This window comes from Acipenser ruthenus, chromosome 17 (genome assembly GCF_902713425.1).
Source record: "Acipenser ruthenus chromosome 17, fAciRut3.2 maternal haplotype, whole genome shotgun sequence".
Classification (NCBI taxonomy): domain Eukaryota; kingdom Metazoa; phylum Chordata; class Actinopteri; order Acipenseriformes; family Acipenseridae; genus Acipenser; species Acipenser ruthenus.
The window spans coordinates 4,742,828-4,763,825 of NC_081205.1; the positions used below are offsets into that span (position 1 = coordinate 4,742,828).

The 20,998-nt window shown below is 37.4% G+C and overlaps 1 protein-coding gene and 1 long non-coding RNA gene across 2 annotated transcripts; one reads left to right on the forward strand and one right to left on the reverse strand.

Annotated features, from left to right (window-relative positions):
- Positions 1–1,173: 1,173 nt before the first annotated feature.
- On the forward strand, positions 1,174–5,560 carry LOC117423639 (transcription factor Sox-9-B-like). Its single transcript, XM_034039707.3, has 3 exons — positions 1,174–1,993; positions 2,587–2,843; positions 3,199–5,560. Exons 1-3 carry the CDS (start codon positions 1,554–1,556, stop codon positions 3,963–3,965), a joined length of 1,464 nt encoding a protein of 487 aa, XP_033895598.1. The 5' UTR covers positions 1,174–1,553; the 3' UTR covers positions 3,966–5,560.
- A 1,436-nt stretch (positions 5,561–6,996) lies between these two features.
- Positions 6,997–18,744, reverse strand: LOC131697921 (uncharacterized). The gene is made up of 2 exons (XR_009307548.1): positions 18,293–18,744; positions 6,997–10,913 (listed from the first exon to the last, which is right to left on the reverse strand). It is a non-coding gene; the product is annotated as an uncharacterized LOC131697921 (long non-coding RNA).
- Between the last annotated feature and the right edge of the window lie 2,254 nt (positions 18,745–20,998).

Here is a 20,998-nt window from a genome sequence, read left to right on the forward strand (position 1 = left end):
TTTGCTGCTAACTAAACTAACTTGATTAAATAAATTGCAGTAAAAACTTTTTTTCTGCTTAAAAAGTCATTTTGGGAAATTGAAACTACAGTATACATCTTGAGAAAACAGTTTCACTGCATGTCATTTTCGTTAAACTAATACAAGTAGCCTCCTATAATAAAAGAAGAAAAACTTAATTCTGAGCGTGTACGTTTGCTTTTTTTTGCTTTAGTATACGTCCTATAATTATTACTGTCAAATTGATAAAAAAAAATCTGAATGTTGCAAATATTCACATTTGCACTGCACTTACAATGTATAGCTATTGAAAACAATGAAAACGAAGATAACAATATATATGGTACACATACGACGCAGAAGCGTGGAACAATCACATCAGTTAAGTTCAATGACATTAATGGGTTAACGTACCAGCGTGTGCAGATGACTCTCCGAGAACCACAGAGCGCGCCTTCCTGATTATAAGCTATGGAAAAGTTAACTATCAGGGAGAGAAAACTCAAAGCTGAAAGCCATTACAAAATAGTCATCGCCAGATTGCAAATTTTAAAACACACGTGTTAAATAACACAAAATGTTGACTGTCCTGAATCAGTTCAGACTATTTGTTAATATATTATTGAGCTGCTTGAATATGTCTCAGCGAAAAAGGTCCCATATACGTGCTAACTAAAATATACACTGTGTAAGTCTAATGTCGTTGTCATAATAATAATAATAATAATAATAATAATAATATGAGTAGTCAGCATCAAAATAGTTTACAATGTATCGCATTTGCTGTCAGTGCAAATGAAAAAAAAGATAAACAGATTTAAAAGAAAAGTATAGTAGCCTATATAAGAAAAAACACCTTTGAATTTCTGTTCTTAGAACAACATAATTTAAAATTGGAATATACCTTTATTCAAGAAATACATTCTAATAACAACAATAGCACGTATATCTGCGTCTGCTTGGTTTCTCGAGCTTTTTTTTTTTAAAAAACTGTCCCTTTAAAAAAGGTAGAATATCCTCCGGCAATTTGGGTTTCAGATTTTTTTTTTTTTTTTTTTTGTTCTAAATAAGATCAGGTTTCTTCCCCGCCCCCTGTCCAATCAGCGACGCGCCAAGTCCCCCTGCAGCTTCTCCAGATTCGTTTAAAAGTGCGAAACTAGAATTAGGCAGACAGTCAAAGCAGTCCCGTCAGTCTTGACAGCTCCATAACAGAACCTGGAAATAAAAATAAAAGGAAAATTCATTTTTTTTTCTTTTGCAAGAGTAACTTGCACTTTTAAAGAAAACTGAATCGTGTATGCTTCGTCTCAAAAAAAGGCACATGCAATTCAATGATATTTCGATATTTGATGCACAAGAACTTTATCTGCGGGTGTTTCGAAGAAAAACGTTGTTTTTTACAGCTTGATAAGGGACTTTGACAGATTTATTTGCCTGAGCAAATACAGTTTTGCAACTTTTGTAGTGTCCCCAATCAGCTCGAGATTTGACCATTTAGCCAAATCAGGCTAACTGTTTTTTCTACTCGCTTTCGTCGATTTACGATTTTTCTTATGAATCTACTCGACCCCTTCATGAAGATGACAGAGGACCAGGAGAAATGTCTGTCAGACGCCCCCAGTCCGAGCATGTCCGAGGATTCTGCGGGGTCCCCGTGCCCGTCTGGATCGGGCTCCGACGCCGAGAACACCAGACCGTCGGAGAATAGCTTGTTGGGACCGGACAGTCAGATGCCTGACTTCAAAAAAGAGGGCGATGATGACAAATTCCCCGTTTGCATCAGGGATGCGGTTTCCCAGGTGCTGAAGGGCTATGACTGGACCCTAGTACCCATGCCCGTGCGGGTGAACGGAAGCAGCAAAAACAAGCCTCACGTTAAGAGACCAATGAATGCGTTCATGGTGTGGGCTCAGGCTGCCAGGAGAAAGCTGGCAGACCAGTACCCGCATCTTCACAACGCAGAGCTCAGCAAAACACTCGGGAAACTTTGGAGGTGAGTTTTCTTTTTTCTTATTCATTGCATTATTCATTGATACAATACTATGTATAGGCTACAGCTTGACATTTGATATAAAAATGTTTTTTTTTCCATTTATTTTGCTACCTAGAATTGAACACTTTGTAGTAATGTAGCGTATATATATATATATATATATATATATATATATATATATATATATATCGAAACTGTTGCGATATCTTGTACATTGCTGAGTAGTTAGGTGATTACGTTATAGCGAGGTTGCAATTTACGCTAGGTATACAAACTTTGAGTACGTTTGCATTAATTAGACGTCTTTATGAGAAACTAACAGTATTTCTGGATACGCATTTACGCAATTTGTATTGTTGTACTATGTTTTTACTTTGAGAAAAAAAAGTTGGCTTTAATAACATGTATCAGTGGCAAGATATTTCCTTAAGTTTTTTTTTTTTTTTTTTGCATAATTTTGCATACACCACAGTAGTCGGAGAACGCAGCACTGAATCTAACGTTGCAAAACCGAAAATTGATTTGCCTAGTATGCAAGCAAAGTGTAATTCTATTCCGTGCTTTAATTTTTAATTTTTCTGCCATCTGCATAGATTGCTCAACGAGGGCGAGAAGCGTCCCTTCGTTGAAGAGGCAGAGAGACTGAGGGTGCAGCACAAGAAAGATCACCCCGATTACAAGTACCAGCCGAGGAGAAGGAAGTCCGTGAAGAACGGGCAGAACGAAGCTGAAGACGGATCTGAGCAAACTCACATCTCACCAACTGCGATCTTCAAAGCGCTGCAACAGGCCGATTCCCCTCACTCTGCGTCCAGCATGAGCGAGGTGCATTCCCCCGGCGAGCATTCAGGTGAGACCGCAGACGAATAATTAACAATTGTTTCATTACAAATATCTTGCAATCAGTCATGACGACCTTCCAATTTTAATAAAAAAAAGTAAAGTATATGCACAACACCTCCGGTATACAGTTTGAGCAGCACTGCAAACATAACACTTGTTCTTCCTACTTACCTATTCAAAACAAACCTACAGTGGGAAATACTGCATATCATAGCGCAAAAGCTTGTAGGTTTTTTTTATTTCTGAAAATATTTAGGTAGATAGGCTTATCCAATAGAACTGTTTTTTTTATTTTTTTTATTTAATTTCCAAAAAAAAAAGTCTATTTCAACTAACTTTTTTTTGTCTTTTTTTCTTATTAGGCCAGTCCCAAGGTCCACCTACTCCGCCCACAACTCCCAAAACAGACGTGCAGGCTGGAAAAGCAGATCTGAAACGGGAAGGGCGCCCCCTGCAGGAAGGTGGTGGCAGGCAGCCTCACATTGACTTCAGAGATGTGGACATTGGAGAGCTGAGCAGCGACGTCATATCCAACATAGAGACATTCGATGTCAACGAGTTTGACCAGTACCTCCCGCCCAACGGTCACCCAGGTGTTCCAGCCACCAACTCAGCTCATAGCCAGAGTGGCCAGGTCACTTACACTGGCAGCTACGGCATCAGCAGCACCTCGGTCCCCCAAGCAGCAAACGTCGCGGGGCACGCTTGGATGGCCAAGCAGCAGCAGCAGCAGCAGCAGCACTCCTTGCCCACCCTCAGCAGCGAACAGGGGCAGCAGAGAACAACACACATCAAGACCGAGCAGCTGAGCCCGAGCCACTACAACGAGCAGCAACACTCCCCGCAATCAATCAACTACGGCTCCTTCAACCTGCAGCACTACAGCTCTGCATATCCTACCATCACACGCTCCCAGTATGACTATTCAGAGCACCAGGGAGCCAACTCCTACTACAGCCACGCAGCAAGCCAGGGCTCCGGCCTGTACTCCACCTTCACCTACATGAGCCCGGCCCAGAGGCCCATGTACACCCCCATTGCAGACACTACCGGGGTCCCTTCCATTCCCCAGACCCACAGTCCTCAGCACTGGGAGCAGCCTGTCTACACACAGCTCACCAGGCCTTAGGAGCCATTCAGACCGAATGCAGTGACTGTTGTGAGAAAGGCCATCCCCATACCATCTCAGAAACTGTTACTCTAGAGCCAGTGTGCCAGGTCAGTGTCAACTCAGATCTGAGAATGAACAACTCGAAACAGTGAACAAGAGCTGGGCTTTGGTCATTTAAAAAGGCAGGTGAACAGTCTTTGAAGGGCTGGAATGGTTCAATCAGTGCCTTTTTTGTTGGACTTATAATTCATTGTGTTTTTTAGCCATAATTAAAAGAGAAATCCTCTGTGAGGACTTATTAATTCTAAATATATTTTAGTATGTACTGTGTATGTTTCATTCTTTTTTTGGCGGGGGGGGGAGGGGTGGGATTTATACATATTTGTAGGTAAATAAGATGCTCTTATTTTTTATTTTTTTTCAAATCAGCTCTATAAACCACTTGTGGTAGTACAGTCTGCTATAGCCTTTTTTTTTTGCTGACAAACATATTTTTGTACAGAAAAAAATAATTATATATATATTTTTTTTTTTACTCTCTCGCAATAATGTATTGTGCTTTTGTAACTTTTTGTAGGAAAAACAAAATGTAAAGAAAATGCTGGATAATGTTCTAGTGATAAAAAACAAAGTGCCAGTTATCAATGAAAGGGTTAAAAAAATCGGAAAGGTAGCTTTTACATCCTTGGGCCTTACTACATAACTTAAAGAAATGTATCATGTTTTTTTCTGCAAGATGCTGTCTTTGCACCACTAGTGCCTATGGACCATGCATGCAGGAGCGAAATTAAATTTCCATGTTTTACTAGATTGACATCCACACCACACCAGCCCTGCACCAAGAAGCCACAGCTGATATATTACTTCCTGTTTGACAGCACGTGCTAAACAGGCACAGTAAGTGACCTTTAACCCATTAAGTTCCAGCAGGTCACAACAAAGTTACTTTAGTATTCTCCTCCCTGTTCCTAACCCATTTAAAGTTATTTATTAGCATTAATTTTATTTCAAAGTAAATATTTGCATTGTGTTTGTTTTAATATACAGCTGTATACAACTAATTAAATTTAATAAATACCCTAGGTATATATAAAAAAAGGCAGTTGATGGAAAGGGTACCCTTGTTGTTTTAATATGGTGCAAATTGTAACCATTGTTTATTTATCATTTTAAGTGTTTCTGTTATTAAAAAAATATTTTAAAGTCTTGTATCTAGCTGTGTACAGATGTGTTTTAATTGTAATTAAACGATTAAAATAAAAAAAAAAACAACTGGAAAAGTTATTTTTAATTTTTAAAAACAGAAGTTGCAAATGTAGTGTATCACTGATTTGCATTTATATTTCCTGCTTCAGCTTTGTTTTTTAACTATGATCAAGCTGTGGCTGCTGGAAAGACTTCTCTTTATAAAAGACAAAATCCTTTTTTTTTTTTTTTAAAGTTCTATTTCTTTTCTCTATTATATATCCCAGTACTGATTTTTACAACTTTTTGTAATGCAACTGAACAAAACATATTGGGTTTTTTAGGCGTTTTAACAAATCATTGTCTTAAAAAGCTTATCTTTTGTATTATATTGTTTGCAATAAAAGAGAAAATGTATTTAAAAAAAACTTTTTTTTTCTTGTGTGATTATTGCCGTAGCTAGCATAACTTTCTACAGAAAAAAGTGCAAATGTGGGTTAGGTGTCAGCCTTATTCTTTTATATTAGTTGGCAAGCCACCCATATGCCTACACTGCATTTTCTTCTGTGTTGCTGTATTAAAATGAGAATATCTCGGCAAAACCCAGCTGCTGTTTGACTGTGCTTGAGAAGACATTCTGTAGATAGCAGTAGCTTCCTTAGATGCTCCAAACAACCCAAGACATTTTCTTTTTAAGCTTTAACAGCCTTTCCCTGCTGTTTATAGCTAGGATACGGGAATAATAGTCTTTAGTAACATACGTCTGGTGGTCTCCATTAACCCCAGTACTCCACATCCCCAATACCCCCAAAAAAAGACACAGAAGGAGAACAAAAGCAGGACTGGTCCTTGGTGGGGAGGCTTTGATAATAATCACACCACACTCAATATATCTTACATTAGCTAGTGATATTAGTCTTCCACTTTTCTGGATGATAAAATTCACAAAAATAAACACTCATCAAAAATAGCTACTAGTCCAATTAAAATAAAAAAAACAACATTTGAACGAAAAAGGACAAGTAAAATAGATTGTTGTATATTTGTATAAAGTTGTATATTTCTAGTTTGATTCCAATAGCAAAATGCTAATGGTTTATAGAATGCTGCTACTTACATGAAAAACAAATACTTTTCTATATCCCTATATTGCAAGTCAGACATCACAGTTACCCAATATAAACTGTAGAGTCTGTGGCAAGACTTCTAGGAACATGCACTCACTGTTCCTCCAATCAGGACAGAAAGGAAACAGGAGCTCCTTCCGAAGCTACGATCTTGCCTTCTTCATGGAAATTGCTACGCAAGGAGCTGAAGAGAATTCCTCTAGTCAAGTCAGTACAGGTTTTTTGTTTTTTTTGTGCAGTGTTTGTCACAATATATAATTAGGTCTGCAAAAAAGTAAAGTATGGTTCTTTGTCCTATAAACATTCATTAAGGTCCCTATTTAAAAGGAAATATTCTCATTAATGCAAAGTATAACGGGCAGTGTTGTGTGATGCACTGCCGTTCTGGATTCTGATCTCTGTCAGCGAGATAATGTTAAAAACACTATAACCAGCACGATGCTAGCTTGCGGTCTGTGTGGTTGCTGGTTTACACCCAGCCTCTGCCTGGTTACACATGGTAGTAATCTGTACAAATCTCATAGACTTCCTACCAAATTGCTACTACCTGTCCTAACTTGCATTATTTTTCCAGGGGTAGTGGGGTCTGACATAAACAGTGATAAAATAAGTCCCTTTGTGTTCCTCAGTTATGAAAACCCAACAACCAACTGTGCATCTTTGGACATGTCCTGTTTTAATGATTAAAACAACAGTGGTGTTTAGACTTAGATCTTAGATCAATTAAAAAGACTCTATTGAATTGGCGCTATAATATATTGAGATTTATTAAGACTCACAAAAATTATTAAAATAGTTCATTTCTACGATTTCAAGATACAATACACATGTTTTGAACCCATTCAAAAACAGCACTGTATTTGCGGGTTCACCTCAATAAGCTTTCCCAGCATTCTTTCAAGATTCCGAACTAGGGGGCACAGCGTGCCAGAAAGCAATCAGAATACAGCCTGTGGCATTATAATGATATAGTTTAATACAGAGATTAATGTAGGAGATTACCAGCTATCCATAGACGCTTCTATGCAGATGCATAATATTGCTTTGAAACATTTTCCCTTTTCTGGCATGAAACTATTTATAAAATCTAAGCATCTAGATTAATTTTAAACAATGTTCAAGCGTATTATATTTCATCATCAGTAATGTAAACGCAATCATAGGCTTGCAAGCATATTCAAAACATGGCTGGAAACATGCCAAAGGCCATACTCACAATGCATTTACCACCACATAGCTAATGTTGTACTAGCCAGAAACCACTATTGAATATTAACCTCTTGAGGTATTTATTTGAAGGTTTTTAACATCAAAGTTGAGTTTTTTAGAGCTAAAACTGGAATTACACTGTCTATAATTTCTACTACAATTTTACTATTTATTTTTTGATGCAATGTTTCACTTCCCTGGTATTATTATTATTTATTTCTTAGCAGACGCCCTTATCCAGGGCGACTTACAATTGTTACAAGATATCACATTATACATTATTTCACATACAATTACCCATTTATACAGTTGGGTTTTTACTGGAGCAATCTAGGTAAAGTACTTTGCTCAAGGGTACAACAGCAGTGTCCCACTGGGGATTGAACCCACAACCCTCCGGTCAAGAGTCCAGAGCCCTAACCACTACTCCACATTGCTGTATTGCGTAAACTGTGATGTCCATTTCTTAAGATAAAGGGCCCTATTCAGTTATTTTTACAAAACGAATAAGAAAGAACTTGGACAGACTACTGAGGCATTGAACTTCACATCACAAAAATTGTATGTTTATTATTAGTAGTTTCTTGCAGGTACAATTATTTGTATTCCTCACTGAAGCCGTTTCCTTCATTTATTTATTTCTTGTAACATTTGGAAATCCAGTTGTTCACAATGTTTATTTCCGACTGTGTTTAATAACACAATCAAAAGTAAACAATATTCTGAGGTGATCCTGATAGGAACCAAGCATGTACCGTATAATCCTATTACATGCTAAGCACAGCAAAAAATATACAGTTGTAGTCAAAAGTTTAATACCCCAATGGAAATTTATAATTTCTAGAAATGTCTCGAAAACAAATAATTTTAGGAAAGGATACAAGAAGATTTCCAAGTATTTCCAAGCATCCCAATTGTTTCTATTATCAAGAAGTACAAGACTCATGGTACTGTCACAACGCTCCCTCGGTCTGGAAGAAAGAAGGTTCTTTCACCAAGAACAAGTAGAAGAATTGTGAGGAAGGTTAATAACAATCCGAGATTGACTGCCAAAGATATTCAAAGTGAATTGACTGGAAGTGGGACTGGGGTTTCCATTTCAACATAGGTCGAGTATTGCACCAGGCCAGGCCAAGGAAAAAGCCACTCTTACGAAAACATCACAAGGACAATCGCATAAAGTTTGCAAAATGGTATTTGAATGATGGATATGAGTTCTGGTCAAAGGTTTTGTGGAGTGATGAAACAAAAATCAAGCTATTTGGTATTGCTGATAATTGTTACGTTTGGAGAAAGTTTGGTGAGGTGTACAAAGAAAAGAACACCATACCTACTGTCAAGCATGGAGGTGGTAATATCCTTCTACCGGACTGTTTTTCCTCAAATGGCACAGGAAATTTAGTTCCAATACGTGGTAAAATGGATTCCATAGCATACCAAAAGATATTGGCTAACCATCTGAAACCCTCCGCTACAAAACTTAGTTTAAAGCACAACTGGACGTTCCAACACAACAACAATCCAGAGCACACATCAAAATGTACTTCAGAATGGTTAAAGAAGAATAAAATCAAGGTTCTGGAATGGCCTTGTCAAAGTCCCAATCTAAATCCGATTGAGAAATACTTACTGTAATCATCTTTAAGGTTTAGTGAATGGTATGGACAAACAATGGTAAACTGCAAATGCACATGAGCCCAGACACAGGTAACAGTATTGTTAATGTTTAAATACAATTACAAACTTTAAGCCAAAATGGGTGCAGTCAGTAGTATGGAATTGGATAAGCTGAGAGACCCAAGGGATACAGCGTTCACTATAAGAAGCGCTCAATCTGCTGTCTGTGGAAGGGAAGAGAATCACAGGTGCGATACATTCATTGTGGAAATTTCTGTCTGGCCCCTCTTCTGACCGCCTTGATTATGCATTCAGTGAAAAGACCTCTATCATCTTTATTCATGCTGTACAAACAGGAAAAATACAAAGAAGTTGATTAAATGCCCTTACAGGATTATGTCAAATTGCAGTCTTCAGTATGAATTATCAAAAGAAGGGTAATGAAGACAATACCTGACCTTTCTACAGCACAAGGATATGTATATAAAATGATAATTATATACTGTATAATATCACATGCAAAATATATTATATCACAAAATCCAAAATGCAGTTTTTATAATAAAACAGTAAAAGTTGGCCATTTGTACTGCTTTTTAATCATGTTTTCTTGTATATAAATACATTGTATTATACATTTTGCAGCCTAGTCATAAAAGGGTTTCCATCATGATAATCTGATAATATATTGCACCCTACCTACCAACTACCACATCTCACAAAAATGCAATTTTGCAATACAGCCAGTTCCTTGCAATAAATAAAAGACAGTACCGTACTGGAAATTGCCTTTTTCTATCAGCCATCAATGGTTCAGATAACTCTGTTTTGGCCACGTGACCTTTTTGATTGGTTTTAATAATGAATAATGATTTCTAATCAAGACCGTTTACAAATGATTATGACAAATCCTGTTTAAATAAACAGTGTTTAAATGGATTTGCCACTCGCCCACGACAGTGCAGGAAGGTCCACAGAGCTGTGCAGAAGTGACTGGTGTTGCTGTGTCTGCAACCCAATGCCAGCAGCTGATGTTCACTTTAGAACAGAGGGAACAGTCGACAAATCGTGAGCTGCAGGCCTAGCAAAGGTTTTTGAGTCACAGCATCTGTGTAAAAGTCAGCCATCAATCATTACACCCAGCAAAGGCTTCCAACTTCTTCCACCCACGTGCCAAACGACACAGGCCTGGGCCAGCAAAGAGCACCAGGGGCCAACTAGCTGCAGATGTTACAAACAGACAAAATATACAAACAATAATAATCTGAGTTTAAATATTCTTTCAGCTGAAACTGGTGATGTGCCATTGTTATTTTAAAAAGCTGCACATTCACAGTTGACCCAAATTCATTCCTGAATTCTCTTTTTAGAACAAAGGAACATCTCACTATGCAAACCTGACTCACAGTGAAAAAGAAACTAGGCAGAGCAGATACTCAAACAACACAAACCAAACGTGCCATAAAGTAACTCAATGCTATCATACACTTATACAAGTTTCTCATAGTAAATGCATAGCAAAGTGTAATAAAGCAACGTGAAATCATGGTAAAGCACTGGAAAACAACAAGGTATGGTGGAGCATATTTTAAAAAAAAACAGCAAATCAGGGTAAACTGTAATACATGCATAAACCTAAAAACTAAGAACTTTACATTAAACAAAGTGTCTAAAAGCTACTGAAGATCATCCATTTGCAACTGATATCCAGGTAGAAAGCAATCATTTTGTCTCTGGAGTTCTTTTGTTCTTGGCTTCAGTTCCCAAACTTCAGTTTTATCCACCGACACTGCTCCAGTCTCTCTCCAGCTAAACACCTTCTCAAAATCTGGAGAGAGAGAGAGAGAGAGAGAGAGAGAGAGAGAGAGAGAGAGAGAGAGAGAGAGAGAGAGAGATTATTTCAATTAGGAGCTCAACGACATCTGAAAAAGCAATCGCAATTTCTTTTATTGTTTTGGGCAAAATAACAGAAGTCTCCTAGAGTTATGATCTGATGAAAATGTTATATGCGTTTTGGATTAAAATAAACTGATAGATGTGTGTTGCTGCTTCCTAAATGAAATATAAATTAGCTAACTTTTGCAATCTTCCAAGAATTCACTGTGAAAATGAACAGAGGTTTCTATTTGTATCATGCCTACTGTATACGTTTGCTGAATGCTCACCCATTGTGTAGTTTAATATGTCTATTGTTTACACATTTTTAGTCAAAATGTGGGCTTTTCCGCACTGTTCACGTCTCTCTATCTGGCTAAGACAAGGTCTGTAAAGCAGCAGCCTCATACACAAAATTATTATTTTCACATATTACATTTTTATGGATATGGATATTGTAACAAAGCATGACAAATGAAGAGCTTGAAGCAGGACAGCAATTCAAACAGCAGTTCTCTCTTTTTTGGTAGCACAACAGCAATACATAGATTCTAATATACTCCTACTACTATATCCCACCCCGAACAGCATGCAGGTTGTCCTTTAAATAGCCCATAGCCCACTACATTGTTGCAACTCATCCCATTTCCTCTGCCAATCAGTGTCCGTTCCAGTCCTACTTCCCCCTGGCCCCGGTGCACATTTGCACCCATATACTTCCATGGGGAAGCAACAAGTCCAGGTGTTCACTCATGTGTACTGACACAGGGCCAGCTCCCCCGAAATCCCCATGCGCTGTCCCAGCACAGTTCTGCACGGTGCAAGCAAGAGCTCAGGGACTTACAAAGTTCAGATTGCATCCTATGTATATATAAAGATTTAAATGCAATGCACACTAGAATATTAAAAAATAAGAGGTACCGTACAGGACTCTTTGGCATTTTAGCTCATGAAGGACTCTTATGTCCGAAACATCCTAAATGCTTTTGTATTTGTGCTGTACATTGTGCATCTTTACTATTACTTCAATTTTTTTTTTTTTTTTTTTACTTTGAATAAGTACAATCGGACTCTTATAGGTGTGTGATCGTACTGAGATCTTCTGTGACTGTACTGTGATCTAAACACATTTGATTCAATCACCTTTTGGCAGCCCCTTATGAAACCTCAGGGTTATGGATCTGTAATATTATTCCGTCACATCGGTCCTTTGCTCTCGCTGAAGAACTTTACCTTCTGGGTTTTACACCACTGTGTTTTCATTCTAAACAGTGGTCTCAGCCCCAGAAGGAAACAACTTCACAAATGAAGCATCCCTGCTATAAATTATGAAAACCTCACACTTTTGACTAAACCTGCGGTCATAGCCGGGTTCCACTGACTACTGGATATAAAAGAACACAGTTTTGAAAGGGGTGCGACCCACCCGTAAGATGACTCTATATAAAAGACAGTCTATAAAAAAACATAGACGAGTGGAACAATAGGAATTGGCCATCTTAAATATAAACAAATCACTGAGTGTCGGAAATGCGATTTTATTCCACGGCCTTTTCTGTGGGCAGTTTTTCCCAGGAGAGCCCTCTTATTATTCTATTCAGACGTTGCTCAGGGACTCTGCCCCCGCCGATCCCAATGGGTGGTCTTTTTCATGCAAAAGAAAAAAAAAATCTGGCAAAGTCACCCATGGAATCTTGATGACCATAAAAAAAGAAAATAAGAAACAGAACAAACACAAAATGGAAAACTATATACAATATAGATGTATATAATGGAACCAAATATGGTGTCAGTACAAGTTCTACCTTATCATTAATACTGTATTAACACTGAGCCAAAAACATTATGGGCAGTAATGCTCAAATCTCTACCTTGTACACCACAGTATAGCAAGGATATTTGGCATGTTGACTTGCATATACATGTTATAAAAAACAGTTTTCAGTTCTTCTGAGGAGAAGTAACCACAGGTAAACTTCAATTAAGAACTATTCATTTTTTTAAATATTGGTTTTGAAACAGCTTTAATTATTGGAGCCCCGGAATGAAGCTTGAACTCACAGAATTCAGCTCTGAATTTCTACTCACTGAAGGAAATAGGTAGCATGTGTTAAAATGCCGTTCAATGCCTTTTTATTCTCCGATTGAGACTAAAAAGCAATTATATTTACTGCAGAGGTTACCCAGAAAGGACAAAGCAGTGCCGTCTCATCATTTTTGTCGCTTTTTGAACTCTTTTTGAAATGCTTGCACCATTAAATGACAAAGCAGCTCGGAACACAACCTCAACAAAACTTTATAAATCTCTGCACCGCTTCACACTCCTAGGCAGGAACTGAGCATGTAGGCTGCCTCCATGGCAACATCACCCACACGCTGGCAATTACAACACTGGCAATAATGACCTTGTAATTAAGAGCATGACTCGAGGGCAATATTTTGTAGAAATAATGAATACTGTAATGTACATTTATGTGAAGCAAGTTGAAATTGTTTAGTTTAAAAAATACATATTAATTCTAAATTGATTTATTGAATTGAAACAAAATAATCAATAAAGAATACCAGGTTAAAGTGACTTAGTTTAAAAAAAAACATTAATTCATTCATATTTCTCTATTGAAACTAAATAATATATATACCTCACTGAACAACAATTCAAATATATATATATATATATATATATATATATATATATATATATATATATATATATATATATATATATATATACAGACGTGCTCAAATTTGTTGGTACCCCTCCACAAAAAACGAAGAATGCACAATTTTTTCTGAAATAACTTGAAACTGACAAAAGTAATTTGCATCCACCATTGTTTATTCCATATTTAATAGAAATCAGACTTTGCTTTTGATTTTTTATTCAACATAATATTGTAAATAATAAAACAAATGAAAATGGCATGGACAAAAATGATGGGACCCCTAACCTAATATTTTGTTGCACAACCTTTAGAGGCAATCACTGCAATCAAACGTTTTCTGTACCTCTCAGTGAGACTTCTGCACCTGTTAACAGGTAGTTTGGCCCACTCTTCCTGAGCAAACTGCTCCAGCTGTCTCAGGTTTGATGGGTGCCTTCTCCAGACTGCAAGTTTCAGCTCTTTCCATAGATGTTCGATAGGATTCAGATCAGGACTCATAGAAGGCCACTTCAGAATAGTCCAATGTTTTGTTCTTATCCATTCTTGGGTGCTTTTAGCTGTGTGTTTTGGGTCATTATCCTGTTGGAGGACCCATGACCTGCGACTGAGACAGAGCTTTCTGACACTGGGCAGTACGTTTCGCTCCAGAATGCCTTGATAGTCTTGAGATTTCATTGTGCCCTGCACAGATTCAAGGCACCCTGTGCCAGGCGCAGCAAAGCAGCCCCAAAACATAACCGAGCCTCCTCCATGTTTCACTGTAGGTATGGTGTTCTTTTCTTTGAAAGCTTCATTTTTTCGTCTGTGAACATAGAGCTGATGTGACTTGCCAAAAAGCTCCAGTTTTGACTCATCTGTCCAGATGGATTGTGGCTTGTCAATATGCATTTTAGCAAATTCCAGTCTGGCTTTTTTATGTTTTTTTGTCAAAAGTGGAGTCCTCCTGGGTCTTCTTCCATGGAGCCCACTTTCGCTCAAAAAGCGACGGATGGTGCGATCAGAAACTGACGTACCTTCACCTTGGAGTTCAGCTTGTATCTCTTTGGCAGATATCCTTGGTTCTTTTTCTACCATTCGCACTATCCTTCTGTTCACTCTGGGGTCGATTTTCCTCTTGCGGCCACACCCAGGGAGGTTGGCTACAGTTCCATGGACCTTAAACTTCTTAATATTTGCAACTGTTGTCACAGGAACATCAAGCTGCTTGGAGATGGTCTTGTAGCCTTTACCTTTACCATGCTTGTCTATTATTTTCTTTCTGATCTCCTCAGACAACTCTCTCCTTTGCTTTCTCTGGTCCATGTTCAGTGTGGTGCACACAATGATACCAAACAGCACAGTGACTACTTTTCTCCATTTAAATAGGCGGAATGACTGATTACAAGATTGGAGACATGTGTGATACTAATTAAAGAAACTAATTAGTTTGAAATATCACTATAATCCAATTATTTATTTATTACTTTTCTAAGGGGTACCAACAAATGTGTCCAGGCCATTTTAGAATATCTTTGTAGAATAAGCAATAATTCATCTCTTTTCACAGCTTCTTTGCTTTATTCTATGACATACCAAAGGCATGCAAGTATACATGATAAAATAGCTTTTAATTTCATCACTTTTCAGGAGGAATGAAGCATTATTTCAATGAGCTGTAAGGGTACCAACAATTTGAGCACGTCTGTATATTATTTTTTTTCTAAACAAATGCTTCCAAAAAAAATCCAGCTAACATTTGGATTAGGAATTGCATGCCTGCCTGTCTGCCTGCCTGCCTGTCTGCCTGCCTGCCTGCCTGCCTGCCTGCCTGCCTGCCTGCCTGCCTGACTGTCTGTCTGTCTGTCTGCCTTTCTGTCTGTCAGCCCAATGTGTAGAGCAGCACTTGGGCCTAGGAGTTTCCAGCTTGGAACCAAAGCTTAGTTGAGCAGACACAGCAGCTTGAAAAGAGATCACTTTTACTTCAAAAGTCAATATGCATTTATCATAACCAACAGATAAAACCTGGAAACATGTGTGCAGAATGTAACCACCTCACTGGGTGCTCATGCCTCAGGATATCACAGGAGCGCTGCAGAGTTCCCAGGTCAGCTCGGCTAAATTATATTACCCTACTCTCATTAACTGTGTCTGTGCCGTGAATGAACTCCAGCAGAACATTACACAATGTAACCTGTCCTGAGAGAAGGAAGAAATAAAATAAATCAATACATAAATAGAACGCAGAAGGACCCAGTTTGAGATATACTAGTTGTGTATAATGAGGGCACACACTGTATGTGTGAGGCACATACGGTATGGCTGTTCTCTACAAGTAATCAGAACAGTTTCAAAATGAAAACCAATGTTAATACTGCCCCATTACAGGAAAATAACGTCTCAGGCATTTTAAGCCACTTTATTAACACTGCCAGTATAAGTTTGAACTCCCCACTGTTTGTGGGTAACTGTATATGCTGTATAATTTCTGAATAGTGTTTTAAATTCTGAGAATCCAACTTTATTGACATTCAGTATTCTATATTAAAGAGCACCTGCAGAGATACACAACCTGCCTGTAGTGACTGCTTTGATATTATTATTATTATTATTATTATTATTATTATTATTATTATACAAATGTGCACTGAAGTAATATGTAACTTTGTCAAAACTCAGAGTGTAATTTCTGTCAGGCTGTCATGGTTAAACAATTCCTATTTACACTTTCTACATTGCAGTCTTAGACATCTGCAGTCCTGGATATTGCCGTTCATAATAACTACAGACTCCACACACACACACACTCCCAGTAAAAATAAACATTAATGGAACATTGCAGCGCAGCTAAATATATCCCATTGCAATATACATCTCTGTAGATTAGGTACTTAAAGATGATTATATTTAAATATGTGCAATCTGTGCATTCCGTGGAAAAAAATATATCATTCTTTAAAGAAATATACAAAGTGAAATAGAAGCTCCTATAATTTTGTTCCAGGGACGTGGCTAAAGTGTTCATGAGCCATAGACACTCCGCTTCGGTTTATAAAAAGCACATGACTTCAATTGCAGGGTAAGATGTTTTAATTGTTGCTTAAAAGCAACTTCTAACTATTCCAAAAGTATACAGATTGCTCTAGTGTTGTGGTTGTCTTTCTTTTTGTTGTTTTTTTACCCTGAGAAAGAATATCTGAAATATTAATACAATGAATTTGAAAGTTTTCCGTAATGAAGATTAATGAAACCAAAAAATGTTCAACTTTCAACAGATTTCTAAATCAGTTACTGATTCTAGGATCGGAAAATAGACCCTTTAATACATAACCTCACAAAATAGATTAAACTAAGTATGCATGCATCCTTTAGAAGCACTGTTATATATTAGATTAAACTAAGTATGCATGCATCCTTTAGAAGCACTGTTACATATTAGATTAAACTAAGTATGCATGCATCCTTTAATGAAGCACTGTTACATATTAGATTAAACTAAGTATGCATGCATCCTTTAGAAGCACTGTTACATATTAGATTAAACTAAATATGCATGCATGCTTTAATGAAGCACTGTTACATATTAGATTAAATTAAGTATGCATGCATCCTTTAATGAAGCACTGTTACAAAACTAAGTATGCATGCATGCTTTAATGAAGCACTGTTACATATTAGATTAAACTAAGTATGCATGTATGCTTTAATGAAGCACTGTTACATATTAGATTAAACTAAGTATGCATGCATCCTTTAATGAAGCACTGTTACATATTAGATTAAACTAAGTATGCATGCATCCTTTAATGAAGCACTGTTACATATTAGATTAAACTAAGTATGCATGCATCCTTTAATGAAGCACTGTTACATATTAGATTAAACTAAGTATGCATGCATCCTTTAATGAAGCACTGTTACATATTGCCAGCATAAAACAGGGTGATGCAACTTTATACTGAAAGTATGTATGCCATATGAAACTGAAAGAGACACGCCACTAACCCTTTTTTGTTGTTCATTATCATTGGTCCCTATTGTCCAAAGGCAGTCTAATGAGGGAGTATTCAGGCTTTGTGACCTCATTCTGTCCCACAGGCTGTGGTGATTATTATTACTAGGGTGTGCTGATGAGGCAGTGCCAGTTCTGGTCTCCACAGTCTCACACTGAACTACTGCCTGTGACCAAACTGACATTTCAGGACCATTTTCCCCTATGTGCCAATGTAAGAATGCCAAAACAGTATTATTATTATTATTATTATTATTATTATTAACAACAACAACGATCATCATCATTTATATTATTATTACTTAAGCCCCTGATTTATAGCTGCCTTAAATCATTTCCTAATAATGTTAGTGTTACAAATCACTCCAAACTAAACCCTTTTCTCAAGTTACAAAAAAACATTCCACACCCACCAAAGATAAAACCCTGAACTTCAAAGTATTCCAATGTAAATAATACAATGAAAAAATGAAGGAAGTGTTATGGGACCTTGCCAGCCGGGCAATTTATGAAAAGCTATCACATTTGTTCAGGAAAGTCTTCGTTCAGAGTTGGGGTCAATGAATAACTGGTTAGGTAATTGGTCTGATTGCATGTAAACTAAAACACATCTCCTTGGGTGCAGTCAGCTGCTCCGTTCTTGCTTCGAATTTGTTGTTCATGTCCTATCGTCCGTACCTTATACTGTATAGTCTGTTTAACATGTGTAAATGTGCAGTTAGCCTAGGTTTTGGATGAGTCTGTTTCACAGCAGTCAGAGGAGTGCTGCAGCCTTGATCTCACAACTCATTAGTCCTAAAAACAAGAAAAACATTGTTACAAATCTAAAAATGAACAAGTTGTTTAACTTCGATGTTGCTTTTTTTTTTTTTATCTCATGTCAGAAATAAAGAGCTTTGTGAATTTTCCTCTTTGAGAGGCAGCTGTTAAAAGCAACTGGGATGATTTGGGATGATTTGGAATGACTGTGCCTGTTTAATAAATAAAACAACTTCATATACGGGCAGCAGTGTGGAGTAGTGGTTAGGGCTCTGGACTCTTGACTGGAGGGTTGTGGGTTCAATCCCCAGTGGGGGACACTGCTGTTGTACCCTTGAGCAAGGTACTTTACCTAGATTGCTATTGTATGTAAAATATGTAAAAATAATGTGATATCTGTATAATGTGAAATAATGTATAATGTGATATCTTGTAACAATTGTAAGTCGCCCTGGATAAGGGCGTCTGCTAAGAAATAAATAATAATAATAATAATAATATAACTAGAATGTTTCTTGTTATTTTAGCCAGAGTTTCTGGTTACATTGTTGTTTTTCTTAATAATTCAGAACAAAAGAACTGGGGCAAACTGCACTCGCTTCAAAGCCCCAGAAATGATGTTGCTTCCTTATGTTTGAGTCTGTGGTCTTGCCAGTATGTACTTCCTTAAACCGTGCTCATCTCCACAATGTGGTCTCAGTGTGGTCTTATCCACAGGGGAAGTGATCCTTCAAATCACAGGGAATGCTGACAGTACCACAGGGGTGTGCTCAGAGATGAATCCCCCTTAAAAACTAATACTACAGCACAGTGTAGTGTAATGAGCCTTTTCATTGTTAACACCCAGCAACACAATGAAACAATATTACATTCCCAGATATTAAAATATTACCAGAAAAAACAGGGGCCAAATCTTATGAGGAGGAACATATGTATGCATTTCACTGAAGAAGTAAAGACAACTATGATAGAGGTTTGTCCTCTGAAATGCATATACTCATCTTAATGGGGCTGCGGGTGTATACGACTACAGGATTACAATCACACAGATCATTAGTCACCTTTGAATTGAAGACAAGCTGATAATGAAATGCAGGAGTCCAGTGTCCTGTTGGGTACTGCCAAGTTGGTTCAGCTCTGCTGCCAACTTCAGTACTGTTACATTGCAGTTATTTACTTGTTTTAGCGTTTTATGTTGCTGTTTTGAATTATTTTGTTTATTTTTAAATGTATTAGATGTGAAATGTGTGCTCATGTATGTTTGAACACAGTGGATTGGAGTGGGTGTGGGAGGGCCCAGGGGAGAGGGGGGTGTCCAGGGAGACACAGAATATGTGGATGTAAAGAAAGAGAGGTTTGTGGGAGGCAGCAGTAAATTGCTCTTGAATTTAAATAGCCCTGCTCTTCCCAAGTTCTTACATTTCCTAAACATGTTTTTGGCCTAAGCAGCTCTTCACAATGGGAGTTATATAACTAAATAACTTTCTTTCTGCAAATTTATGTTCTAGAGTAGCTTAGCATGATTTTGGACAGAAACCTGAGCCCCAGGTGTTCATGTTGTGCCATGTGAAGTCTCTCCTAATTGTGTAGTGTTATATTTAACACCCTGTACCTATTTGACTGCAGACTTTACAGAGCATTTGTGTCATGACACAGTTCATCTCTCTTGACCTCCACATTGCACTGAAGGAAAGGGCAGTGAAAAATAGCCAGTTTTCAAGGACTCATTTCCTTTTTCTGTCTACTCGAACTCCGCTGACTGCAAAATCAGGATAAATGAGTAATGAATACAGTTTACAACACAACAGGGAAAATATGCAGCAACCATTTCATCACAGATTTTCTTTTTTTTTCACAGGTTCTCTGGAAAAACGGCTGAAGCATTTCCTTATTTCTACCCATTATTTCAAAACAGTCATAAATTCTGAAATGTTTTGGCTAATAAAGCCTTAATTATTATTATTATTATTATTATTATTATTATTATTATTATTATAATACTATATTCAGATTACGAGCAAAAACGTTTATAGACTTGACTTATTTTGTTATTTGCTCTGCATTAAAAAACAATTATTATTATTATTATTATTATTATTATTTATTTCTTAGCAGACGCCCTTATCCAGGGCGACTTACAATCGTAACAATACCATGTTCTCAACCCAGATGTAAAACCTCTTCTATACTAGTGAAAGCCCAGGATGCAACCTTGTGTTCTGTTCAAAAGCAAGAACGAAACACCAACCTAAAGCTTAAAGCTATGAACAGATGCCTATAGATGTTCCTGGAGCTGCGGATGTCCGCAAAGATAATTCACAACCTGCTTGCCACTTTTTGTCTATGTACTTTAGAGAGAAGAGTACTGACTACAGTATGAGCATGGGTGTATATGTTATCTAATTTTCACAGACACTCTGACAAAAGCAGACTGGCAACTGTCTTCAAAGAAGGAAGCCGGAATGAGTAAACCACCCTTCCTAGATGAGCAATGGCTTTCCCAGAGTGGACATAATTGGAAAAAAAGGCCTTACAAAATTGAAATATTTCTATAGTTCTGACAACCTAAAGACAGTTCAAGTGGAGCTGCTTAAGTTGTAAGATATACATGTTCGTAGTTTGTAT

Coding starts and splice junctions, on each gene's coding strand:
- LOC117423639 (XM_034039707.3), top strand. CDS start 1,554: ATGAATCTACTCGACCCCTTCATGAAGATGACAGAGGACCAGGAGAAA. Junction 1,994..2,586: donor ACACTCGGGAAACTTTGGAG/GTGAGTTTTCTT, acceptor CCATCTGCATAG/ATTGCTCAACGAGGGCGAGA. Junction 2,844..3,198: donor TTCCCCCGGCGAGCATTCAG/GTGAGACCGCAG, acceptor TTTTCTTATTAG/GCCAGTCCCAAGGTCCACCT.